The sequence below is a fragment of the Littorina saxatilis genome, linkage group LG1 (genome assembly GCF_037325665.1).
Source record: "Littorina saxatilis isolate snail1 linkage group LG1, US_GU_Lsax_2.0, whole genome shotgun sequence".
Classification (NCBI taxonomy): domain Eukaryota; kingdom Metazoa; phylum Mollusca; class Gastropoda; order Littorinimorpha; family Littorinidae; genus Littorina; species Littorina saxatilis.
The window spans coordinates 81,415,528-81,427,729 of record NC_090245.1 but is presented as its reverse complement, the minus strand read 5'-3'; the positions used below and the strand labels follow the sequence as shown (position 1 = coordinate 81,427,729).

General features: G+C 39.7%; 2 protein-coding genes across 2 annotated transcripts in view; both read right to left on the bottom strand.

Moving 5' to 3' along the window:
- The window catches only part of LOC138981417 (peptidyl-prolyl cis-trans isomerase slr1251-like), a 167,059-nt gene that overhangs the window by 116,416 nt on the left and 38,441 nt on the right, over positions 1 to 12,202 (bottom strand). The gene's annotated exons all lie outside the window — the stretch shown is intronic.
- The window catches only part of LOC138981361 (cys-loop ligand-gated ion channel-like), an 11,924-nt gene continuing 3,565 nt past the window's right edge, over positions 3,844 to 12,202 (bottom strand). Inside the window, exons 4-7 of the mRNA XM_070354258.1 lie at positions 10,194 to 10,349; positions 8,893 to 9,072; positions 8,301 to 8,348; positions 3,844 to 4,926 (exon numbers count right to left, since the gene is read on the bottom strand). Coding sequence (XP_070210359.1) covers positions 4,822 to 4,926; positions 8,301 to 8,348; positions 8,893 to 9,072; positions 10,194 to 10,349 — 489 coding nt within the window. The 3' untranslated portion in view covers positions 3,844 to 4,821. The remainder of the gene's footprint in view (positions 4,927 to 8,300; positions 8,349 to 8,892; positions 9,073 to 10,193; positions 10,350 to 12,202) is intronic.

The following is a 12,202-nucleotide window of genomic DNA, read 5'->3' as shown; positions in this document are numbered from 1 at the left end:
TGTAGTCTATTTAGATGGTTGTCGTGTGCACTTGAGTTGCTAAAGCGTTTTCAGTTGGGCATATGTCGAAAAGCAAAGAATTAGCCCTTTGAAAACCATCAGAACTGTCACACAAAAATAACATTTACCTATCTCACCAACTGACCAAACATAGGGCTTTTCCTTATGTATTATGTATTGTCGTGTTTTTTGTAGCATACTTGTGAAAACAGCCACCACTGTTGTAAATGATACTTTAAAGAGCATTATTTCATTTTTACAGTTGAAGGACAACCTGGACTGCCGTATATTACAGCTGTTTTACAATCAGCCAAAATTTTCTTAACAAACGTATGTTAAGAACAACTCCCATAGTGAAATTGAAGGAAAACAAATTGAAAATCCCCCTGCCATAGAGGAGCTAAAGAATCAACAATAAACGACTGCATGGATAGCTTGATGCACGAATGCATTGCGGACATGTTTGTCTCCAACCAAGAGAAAGTTCCAAAAAATCCCTTTTGTGCTTCTTATTATACAGTGACGTCAAAGACAGCCTTTTCTGCTGTTCATACATTCAGGGGTTATGGTTACACTAAACGACGTAGTTGTAGCCATACTGCCATCCAGATTTATTTTTTCCTTGCGAGCAGTCACAGGGTGTTTGTGCTGTCTGCCAACCGTTAGATGACCCCGCCCAAGTCTGTTAAGGGACCGTTTGACCGTTATAGAACGCGTCTTTTTGATTTTTTGGCACAGTTGGAAACGGTTGATTTTTATCCCTACCATTGTTTCCAAACATTATATAGGAATGTTTTGTGAACAACGGATAATAGCCGCTACTCGCATGTGTAGCAAAAGTGAGCGTACATACTCACCCTGGTCGTCCAGCCGTTGTCCGTTGCCCGTCTTTATCTGTCTGTACTGAACATTACCTTTGGATATTTCTCCAACGCTATGAAGTGAAGAAACACCAAATGTTGCAAAATGTTGTATGACCCCAAGAGCTCAAAAAAGATACTTGAGAACCTTGACCTTACCTTAAGGTCAAGGTCACAGGGAGAATGAATGTGATCTAAAAACTGCAAAATTTCACATTGTGCCAGTTTTCTGGAAAACAAATTAAAAACAGCGGGCTTAGTTTTGTATGGTATACAAGAAAAAGAAAGCCTTATCTTCTGATACCATTTTGGTTGACCTCGCTTCAATGTCAAGGTCAGAGGAGCCCTTCAAAGTTGAATTGTAGACATATTTTGATGTGAACTTGCCCCTTTAACTTTACTATGGACGATATCTCTTACAAACTTAAACACTGAGTGGGGCGTTTGTTAGAATTTCATAGTGAGCCACATCTGGTCACATATCGTTAGGGTCAAGGTCACATTGACCCCTATGAAAAATGTGACCAAGCCGGGTAAAGAAATCCATGTGTCTTGGTAAAAAATCTTAACAAAGCAAAGCCCATGCGACTCTCATGCTTGACCTTTGTCTTAAAGTGACCTTGACCTTCAGGTGACCTTGAAGGTGAAGGTCTAACAACTGAAGCTGGCAAGGACATTGTACACTATTAGAACTGTTTTACAGATTTTTCCTACCAAATTACACATGACCTTTGGCCAAGGTCAAGATCATCAAAGGTCACACATCACAAGGCTATCAATTCAAGACATAGGAAGCATAAACATACTTATTGGCACTTTCTACAAAGAGACATTGTCACTTTTAGTGATTCAATTGCCCGTTTCAGTCACATTTCATAAGGGGCAAAGTGACCTTGACCTTGATGATATGTGACTAAATGTGGCTCAATATCAGTATATAACATGTGCCCCACACAATTATGAAGTTTGAAAGATTTTTTTCATAGTTCAGGGTCAAGGTCACTTCAAAACATGTATACAATTCAACTTTGAAGGACTCCTGTGACCTTGACATTGAAGCGAGGTCAACCAAAATGGTATCAGAAGATAAGGCTTTCTTTTTCTTGTATACCATACAAAACTAAGCCCGCTGTTTTTAATTTGTTTTCCAGAAAACTGGCACAATGTGAAATTTTGCAGTTTTTAGACCACATTCATTCTCCCTGTGACCTTGACCTTAAGGTAAGGTCAAGGTTCTCAAGTATCTTTTTTGAGCTCTTGGGGTCATACAACATTTTGCAACATTTGGTGTTTCTTCACTTCATAGCGTTGGAGAAATATCCAAAGGTAATGTTCAGTACAGACAGATAAAGACGGGCAACGGACAACGGCTGGACGACCAGGGTGAGTATGTACGCTCACTTTTGCTACACATGCGAGTAGCGGCTATTATCCGTTGTTCACAAAACATTCCTATATAATGTTTGGAAACAATGGTAGGGATAAAAATCAACCGTTTCCAACTGTGCCAAAAAATCAAAAAGACGCGTTCTATAACGGTCAAACGGTCCCTTAACAGACTTGGGCGGGGTCATCTAACGGTTGGCAGACAGCACAAACACCCTGTGACTGCTCGCAAGGAAAAAATAAATCTGGATGGCAGTATGGCTACAACTACGTCGTTTAGTGTAACCATAACCCCTGAATGTATGAACAGCAGAAAAGGCTGTCTTTGACGTCACTGTATAATAAGAAGCACAAAAGGGATTTTTTGGAACTTTCTCTTGGTTGGAGACAAACATGTCCGCAATGCATTCGTGCATCAAGCTATCCATGCAGTCGTTTATTGTTGATTCTTTAGCTCCTCTATGGCAGGGGGATTTTCAATTTGTTTTCCTTCAATTTCACTATGGGAGTTGTTCTTAACATACGTTTGTTAAGAAAATTTTGGCTGATTGTAAAACAGCTGTAATATACGGCAGTCCAGGTTGTCCTTCAACTGTAAAAATGAAATAATGCTCTTTAAAGTATCATTTACAACAGTGGTGGCTGTTTTCACAAGTATGCTACAAAAAACACGACAATACATAATACATAAGGAAAAGCCCTATGTTTGGTCAGTTGGTGAGATAGGTAAATGTTATTTTTGTGTGACAGTTCTGATGGTTTTCAAAGGGCTAATTCTTTGCTTTTCGACATATGCCCAACTGAAAACGCTTTAGCAACTCAAGTGCACACGACAACCATCTAAATAGACTACATGTTCGCAGAAAACACAATACTGAATATAGAGGGAAAAATAACGGCTCTTTTTAAAAGCACTTTTAGTAGTGAAGTACTTTTAGGATTGTTTGGAATTTTTTACCAGCAGACACCCTTTTACTGCTGAGTGTCTTAGTATTGTAAGATGTGTGATTTGAATTTTGGTTTAAAGGTGCCTTTGGTTTGAACACCCCTACCCCTACGAGGCAGAAATACAAAGAAATAGAAGGAAATTGAGCCTATTTGGAACCAGACTTTAGTATGTTCCCATGGGGGGATTCACGGTGCGAATGACACTGCGTCAGCTTTTTCATTTATCTTTAGTATTTTCTTCAACTTTAACTTTTAGGACCATGTATGAGGTTGTGGCAAGCTAAATACACAACACGACGACGTCTCGGAAAAATAGTAAGGATTATATAGGGAAAAACAACAGTGTCAGTTAAAGTCCGTTTTGAAGGTGTTAGTGGTTGGGGATTTTGAAAAGCATCAGACATCAGGCAGATACAATCCTTTCTGCGTGTTCTGGTGCAGAAAGAGTTTTCAGTTTATACATTGGGGTGACCAGTAGATACCATTTTACAACCATACCCCCAAACGACATTTACAGAGCCCAAAGAAGGATTTGGGTCAATTTCAAAGCCATTTTTCCGTATGAAGCGCCAACTTTATATGAAAATGTGCTTAATAAACATCAAACGAATGAGGTTGAACTTTCTGATAAGGGACATTTTAAACCTAGTCATTGTCACTTCAACGTTGTTCTCTAATATGCCTGGACTATGAGGGCAATGGGTCGTCATGTTCACAAATTAAATTCGCAAGAAACGGGGCGACAACCTATATATTCCGGATAGACGGATTAGTGTAACTGTCACCGCAAAACGCCAGCTGCCCTCAAGTCCAAAGAGACAACGTACGAACGAGTTCTTAAAGAAGGAATAACTGAGAGTAGTATTTTTTGTTCAGACGCAACAGTATACACGAGTTATTCTCTCCAAAACAAATGTGTTGCTAGAAATGAACATACAAACGGTACTATAGAAAGGGCCCACAAGGGTCTGGTCCACAATGATTAAGTTTCCAGGTGCTCCACTCTCAAGTCACGCAATGCTGTATAGTTTGCTTCAAGGTCCTCGAAATCATCAGAGGAGATCGTTCTGAGCGTACCATGCCGTGTGCTTGAATAATACATGTGCAGCGAAAACCAATTTTGATTATCACTCGGTAGCCTGTTCAAAGCATGGCGTGTCTACTGCACACAACGGTTCTGAAGTCTGGGTCCGCATCACATCATTATCAGTTCAAGATAGACTGAGGGAAGGTACATTTTTCCAAGAAAATCTTGGTTCTTGCACATGCCGAGATAAGTTTTGAATTATTTTCCTTTCACTGACGATCTGTTGGAAAGAACAACGTACAACAGCGCAGAGACTTTCTTCAATTTGTTACTACGCTCCAACTCAGAATGCGTGCAAGTCCACTCAGTAGTTTGCTAGACTTTAATTAACTATTGTACTGCAATGCACTTAACAACAGTTTGTTTTACTGTTTTCATTTCTTCCAAAAAGAGTGTCAGTAAAGCTTCCAAAAATAATGTCAGTGAAGCTACCTGAAAAAATGTCAGTAAAGCTCCATCTATTATTTGTCAGTAAAGATCCGCCTGCACTGACAGAAGCTCTCGATTGAATCCTCACGGATGATAAGATGATTAAAAGTATCACAGTGTGTGCACTCGGGAGTTGTTGTACATGACCTGGTTCTTCATCACCACTCTGGCTGACTGGGGCGGCCCTTCCCGGCTGAGTAATTTGTCCACTTTAGCCTGAAAAACAACAACAAAGGTACTACAAATTTGTTTAAATCCGAAACAGATACGCTGCTTCAGTTCCAAAACCAAGAATTACAGAAACGACAAAGGTAGGGCCTACATTTATGGAACAGTTGGCTATCGGCAAAACGTAACATTTATTGGATAGTACACTAGAAAAGAAAAGAAATGGTAAACATTTATTGGGTGGCATGACGTAATACAAACAACAACCCACCCCCGAAGAAAAACAACACCAAAACCCCACCTACGTATACAACACAAAGAAGACGATTGCAAAAATGTTTCGTTCTGTCTATAATCAATTATATTCTCCAAAAAAGTACCTTTTTTGTTTGTGTAGTAAAAAGTATTAAAATTGATAATGCAAATAAATGTGGAGATCACAGTAATGTTCACTTCTTTTTCAAAACCTATTTATTCTCGTGTAAGCTATATATTCATCCACTGCAACGTTTTTATTTCGATCTCGAGCCCTGCAGGGGAATGGCGAAAATTGATTACAAACTTGAACAAACACGGGTCTGTCACACATACACACACACACACACATGCACACACACACACACACACACACACACACACACACACACACACACACACATACACACACACACACACACACACACACACACACACACACACACACACACACCCACATCATTCCAAAGCACTTAACTGATTACTAGTGCGATCGATATTTACTGACAGAATCAACAGAGCTATGCACACGAGAACTACAAAACTGCCAGAATGTGTGCTCAACTTTACAACGTTTGCAGTGGAAATATGTTTCCACCGTGGAAACATATTAATTATTCATTAACCTCAATTTCATAACTATGGAGGGTAGATGCTGTTTTCACGCAAGCATACGACTTTTGGGCAAACACTGAACCAAATTAGGTAATCAAAAATGCTAAGAGCGAAACAGTTATTGAATTTGAAAAAAGACTGTACATGAGTTGTTTATTTCAATACTTTGCCTTGAAGAACTCATGACTTTGTCACACTCCAAAGGCTATGTTTAACGTAATATAAACTGTTGTTGGTGTTTGTTTGTCCACGTTAGAGTTACGAAAAGCAACTGATTTTACACTATAAACCAGTCGTAACCACAGTTAAAGAGTCACGGTTTAAACCTAGATCGCTCAGTTCAAAGCTACATTTGGTTAGAATTAAAAATCGCAAATTGGTGAGCTGCATTTGAGTTGCAAAACGTGGAGCAAGTAAGGCTGCCGCGTTTTTCAATTGAAAAACTGCAGTTGAACAGTTTGTGTTGTGAAATGTATTTCAGCTTTGGGAACAAGTGAACGTTTAAATTGTAAGCTTACTATGGTTCACAAGCAACGTGAAGCAGATCTGACACAAGCAGTGAAACATTCAAAACAAGATCGTGCATCATTGCAGCACTGACTAAATTCATGGGCACGTTTCCATCATATTGTTATGTCCATCACGTGTTCGACATAGCTAACTGATCAAACTTAATATTCATTCTCTTGAGTCTCTTCCCCTTTCCAACAATCTTTTTCCTTTTCTTTCCAGACTGACAACTAGAAACGTTCAGGAACGGACGCGCGCTCACACACAGACACACAAAGAGAGAGAGAGACTGAGAGAGAGAGAAAGAGAGACAGAGAGACAGAGAGAGAAAGAGAGAGAGAAAGACACACACACACACACACACACACACACACACACACACACACACACACACACACACACACACACACACTCACACACATACACAATCAAGAACACAAACACGTGAACACTGCAGGTGAACAGTCATTTGCGCGCGCGTAAAAAATGCATGCGTGAAAGCAAAGTCTGATGAATGATTGCAGCTGAAAGCCTCAACAGAATCTTTTTTGAATTTCAAAGAAAATCTTTCAAAGTAGTTGCGACAAGCATGCCTGCGTTTCAACTTGTGGCAAAACTAAGCAAACAAAGAGTTAAATGGGAACAAAAACGGGTTAACGCTCTGCATTGCAGTTAAAATTAAAAAAAGATACTAAACAGATTTTTAAAAAAGCCGCCCTCTAGTTTTCTTCAGGAAATTCAAAGAATTCTCAATGCAAAATAATTCATTCTTGTATTTTTACAAAGGTGCTTAAGTGAGTTGTGGACTCTTCTTAATTATCAATTTTCAGGTTCTTCTCGTGGGGTCACACACAACACTTGATTAGTGCGAAAACCAGTGTTTTCCCCAACCTCTCCTTGGGACGGATACTGACCCCCGCGATTCTCAAAACAACAGAATCGATCAAGACAGAAAACAGCGAAAGAAAAATGAGAAAACAAAACAAACAAAACAAAGCAGAGCAAAGCAAACTAAACCAATCCAAAGTAAACCAACAAAACAAAACGAGCAAAACAAACAAAAACAAACAACCAAAACAAGACAAAACAAACAATCCAGAAAATAAAACAAAAAAAAGCAAAACAAAACAAAGAATTCAAACAAAGAAAACAAAACACAGCAAAACACCTATCCAACGATTGTTGGCATAACACTACGGTGAACAAAGTGCATGACCAGTAATGTCATGTCTCCGAATGCCTGTGAGGACGTACAGAATAATTTTTCTCAAAATAAAGAAGCATGTATTGACAAAGAAACGAACAAACAAAGCAAGAAAAAAAGGAAAAGAAAAAAAGGACGAAAGAAATATAAAGACATGACGGGGAAAAAAGAAGAAAAGAAAAGGGAAGAAACGAAGCACGTATCAGCAAAACTGAATAAGAAGATTGTTGATTTCCGAAAATGAATGTGTCACGTCGTGAGTGCAAGAAACTAAGTTTTGCTGACAAAAAAGTAGGGATTATGATGTCACAATGTGTTATCTGGATACCAGCAATTAACCAGCTTTTCTATATTCCAGAATTTCCTGAATGTTACCCCATCAAACTTCTGCAGGGAATTAATGTCTGACTAAATAAATCCCTGCGCCTTCAATATGTGCGCGATATAAATTGCATAAAATAAAAAATTAAAATAAAAAATCCCTGCGCTTAGAACTGTACCCACGGAATACGCGCGATATAAGCCTCATATTGATTGATTGATTGATTGACCATGGCGATCTTAACAGTAGAGAACGCTATGTGAACATTGAACATTTTTCATTTGTTGTATGGAAATATACACACAACACATTCATCACAGTTGAAGGGGAATGTCTGTCTGTTGTGCTGGTTAGGCGTTCAAGATCAAGCCTACCATTATAGTCAGTGTACATAAATGTGCCAAAGAGAATCCAATGCGGTTCAAGCAGAATCCTGAGGAAAAATTAATTAAGAAATGAAGATATACAAAACGTGAAATAAGGAAATGAGTAATGCAAAAAAGAGGCGGGACCCACCTGATACGCCGCTTCCAAGATAGTGATACATTTCCGTTTCAAGTATATCTGAAACATAACACCAAAAATGCATCATACTCGATCGAAACTGCAATGTTAATTTTGAGAAATTGTACAAAGATGCGGTCGGCAAGTATGATGATAATTTAACTATTACGTTATAGATATTTGGCAGACTAACATAAATACTATGCCAAAGGTGACACCTTGTACGCGATTATCTACCGACTAAAAGTTATCAGATAGGACAATCGGCTCAAATAAGCAAAATGTAAACAATATAAACACAAAAACATTTCCCCGTTCGCAATCATACAACTTGATCATTACGTAGACGCAGGGTTCCGACTTTTCAGAAACCAATGTGAACACCACACACACACACACACACACATACACACACACACACACACACACACACACACACACACACACACACACACACACACATTAGACATACATAACTACCTCTCCCCTATTATGCATATACACCGGCAATACTACCAACATCAACACCCGACCCCCCAACCCACTCCACCATCCCCCATCCCCCACACCCCAAACCCAACCCACACCCACCCTCCGCACGCACCTTGACAACCATGTAGACAGCAAAACCGACGTTGTAGAAGCCGAAGACGAGGACGAAGATGACGAAGGCCCAGTCATCCATATCATCGGCCAGCTCCCTGTGGCCTGATACGCGCGTGATCACCGCGTGCCACACGCTCACCACGTGCATCAGCGCCATGGAGCCTAGGATGTACTTGTCCTGCCACAGAAACATAGTCTTTTCTTGAAAAAAGAAAAAAGAAAAAAAAGGAGTATAAATATGTTTTGAAAGAATACCAAAAGACACCGGAAGAAGGCAGTCGCGTACCATGCATGTGAATACAGAAATACGAGAGTCATCGGTCATGAGCACAGCTTTTGATAGAAGATGTTCGGAAATAACTCTGTCGGGTTGTATGGGTTGTGAAAGAGTGAATACTCTTCGTTTTAGTGATTCAAGGTTTCCCACGTGACAATACACGCCAGTCACCAGCGACTGATCGGGGTGTGTCTAAAACACGTGGACAAGGAGCACGTGTTGAAAGCTTGCCTCACTAAAAGCAAGAGTATTCCCTCTTTCACAACCCATACATGCCCCACAGAGTTATTTCCTGTGTTCATCTAATATGTAAAGTGCGCACGGAAACATGCAAGACAACTCAGCCATGTGCACGTACAGTGTCTCCGCAGCATCTTTCACGTCTGCAGGCACGACAAGATCTCTGACTGTGAGAGTCAATGGAAGCGTGCATTGCACGTACCACCTCAAGTCGCAGGCCACCTTTTCGAGTGCATGTACTATTTTGGAAGAAATTCGCGTGTGTGTGTGTTTAGAGTAGAGAACTGGAGGGCAGAAAGGTTGGGATAATATCTAATCGTCACGATCATAGCATAACTGCATAACTCCTAGTGAGGCAGTTTTGAAGCAGAGAGTCCATTCTGTTGCTCTCAATATGTGAAAAGTGGGAGCAGAAGTCACTTTAAAAAACAGCACGATTGTTTTGTCTTCTTGCCAATCTCAGCCAAAACGGAAGCCACAGTTCAAACTAAGATTTGCTTTGAATATTACGAACAATCTGATGGGTTGTTTTTGTTCCAACAAGTATCATTCGGTTGTCAAGTGATTGTTTAAAGAAGTCTTTTAATTTTCTGTTATTACAAGCGTTCAAAATCCTTTATTTGAAAATTGCAGTCCTCACATTCTTGACGTATGCCAAAATGCTACAATGACCCTAAGTCTATTGGATGTGCCTTTTTCAAATTCTTGTTTTTCTCAAAACTTCAAACAAAATAAAATTTGCAATTTTGTTATGATCGTGAGGTGATGCAACAGCAACTCACCAGTATCGTGAGGTAGGATATTTTGGGCAAGGACTGGCCGACGACAAACTTGAAGGCAATGCCTGTGAGGACCAGCGTGAAGGACAACTGTAATCTGTTCTGCGGCAACGTCCTCTCCACAGCAAACGTGCACAGCGACAGCGAAGAGATCAACACCTGCACACGAATCGCCCAGGATTTACCATCGACCACCACGACCACGACGACATGTTACCAAACACTAGAAATCCTCCCCGTGTGTATTTAGAACCACGGGTAAGAAGTAACATACTTTTCTTTATTTGGTTTAAATAGTGTTTTAGTGTTTTATTCAACAACCAGCTGGTACAATACAACATGAGCATATTTAGAATCAACAACAAGCTCAAGATAGCTTTGAGCTTTTCTTTATGATTTTCATTTCGAAAAATGTCTGGCTAATGTTACGTCTTCTTCCAGGAAGCGTACTTGATGCAAACCACAAAGTCCGAGTATAAAACTAAACAAAATGTTCCCCAAAAATGCAACAAATAATAATGAATATTAGTGACTGCGTTCTGAATCGTAAGAAACAGTTGGCTTATCGCGTGTGACACTGTAAGTCTATAAAACTAGATAGAATGTTTCAAACGCTACAATCAATAGCCTAGATCGGTGTCTACATTCTAAATGTCAAGAAATAGTTGGCTTATCACGTGGAAGCAAGCATCCACAAAGCTTGAACAACCATTTCAATCACTGACACACACACACACACACACTCACACACACACACACACACACTCACTCACACACACACACACACACACACACACACACAAACACACACACACACACACAACCCCCCGCGGGTTAGGGGGAAGAATTTACCCGATGCTCCCCAGCATGTTGTAAGAGGCGACAAACGGATTCTGTTTCTCCTTTTACCCTTGTTAAGTGTTTCTTGTATAGAATATAGTCAATTTTTGTAAAGATTTTAGTCAAGCAGTATGTAAGAAATGTTAAGTCCTTTGTCCTGGAAACTTGCATTCTCCCAGTATTGTACTACGTTGCAAGCCCCTGGAGAAAATGTTTTATTAGTGCTTTTGTGAACAAGAAACAATTGGCAAGTGGCTCTATCCCATCTCCCCCCTTTCCCCGTCGCAATATAACCTTCGTGGTTGAAAACGACGTTAAACACCAAATAAAGAAAAGAAGAAGACACACACACACACACACACACACACACACACACACACACACGCAGACACACAACAAAAATATGTTTTTCACCATAATAGCCAGAACGTTCCAGACTTACAATCCATCCCGGCGAATGGCGTAGGTTCTGACGGTGATCATGGGAAATGTGTGCTTATCAACAACAACAAAACACAAACAAGTCGCGTAAGGCGAAATTACTACATTTAGTGAAGCTGTCGAACTCGCAGAATAAAACTGAACGCACTGCATTTTTTCACCAAGACCGCATACTCGTAGCTTCGTCAGTCCACCGCTCGTGGCAAAGGCAGTGAAATTGACCAGCCAGAATAGTGCGGTAATGGTCGTGCTGAGCGGGATACCACGCTTTTCTGTACCTATCTTCGTTTTAACTTTCTGAGCGTGTTTTTAATCCAAACATATAATAGCTATATGTTTTTGGAATGAGAAACCGACAAGGAATAAGATGAAATTGGTTTTAAATCGATTGCGGACATTTTATTTTAATCATAGTTTTTTTTGTTTTTTTCAGAGCTTGTTTTAAATCCGAATATAACATATTTATATGTTTTTGGAATCAGAAAATGATGAAAAATAAGATGAACGTAATTTTGAATCGTATTGAAAACAAAATTTTTAATTACAATTTTCAGATTTTTAATGACCAAAATCATTAATTAATTTATAAGCCTCCAAGCTGAAATGCAATACCAAAGTTTGGCCTTCGTCGAAGATTGCTTGGCAAAAATTTCAATCAATTTGATTGAAAAATGAGGGTGTGACAGTGCCGCCTCAACTTTTACAAAAAGCCGGATATGACGTCATCAAAG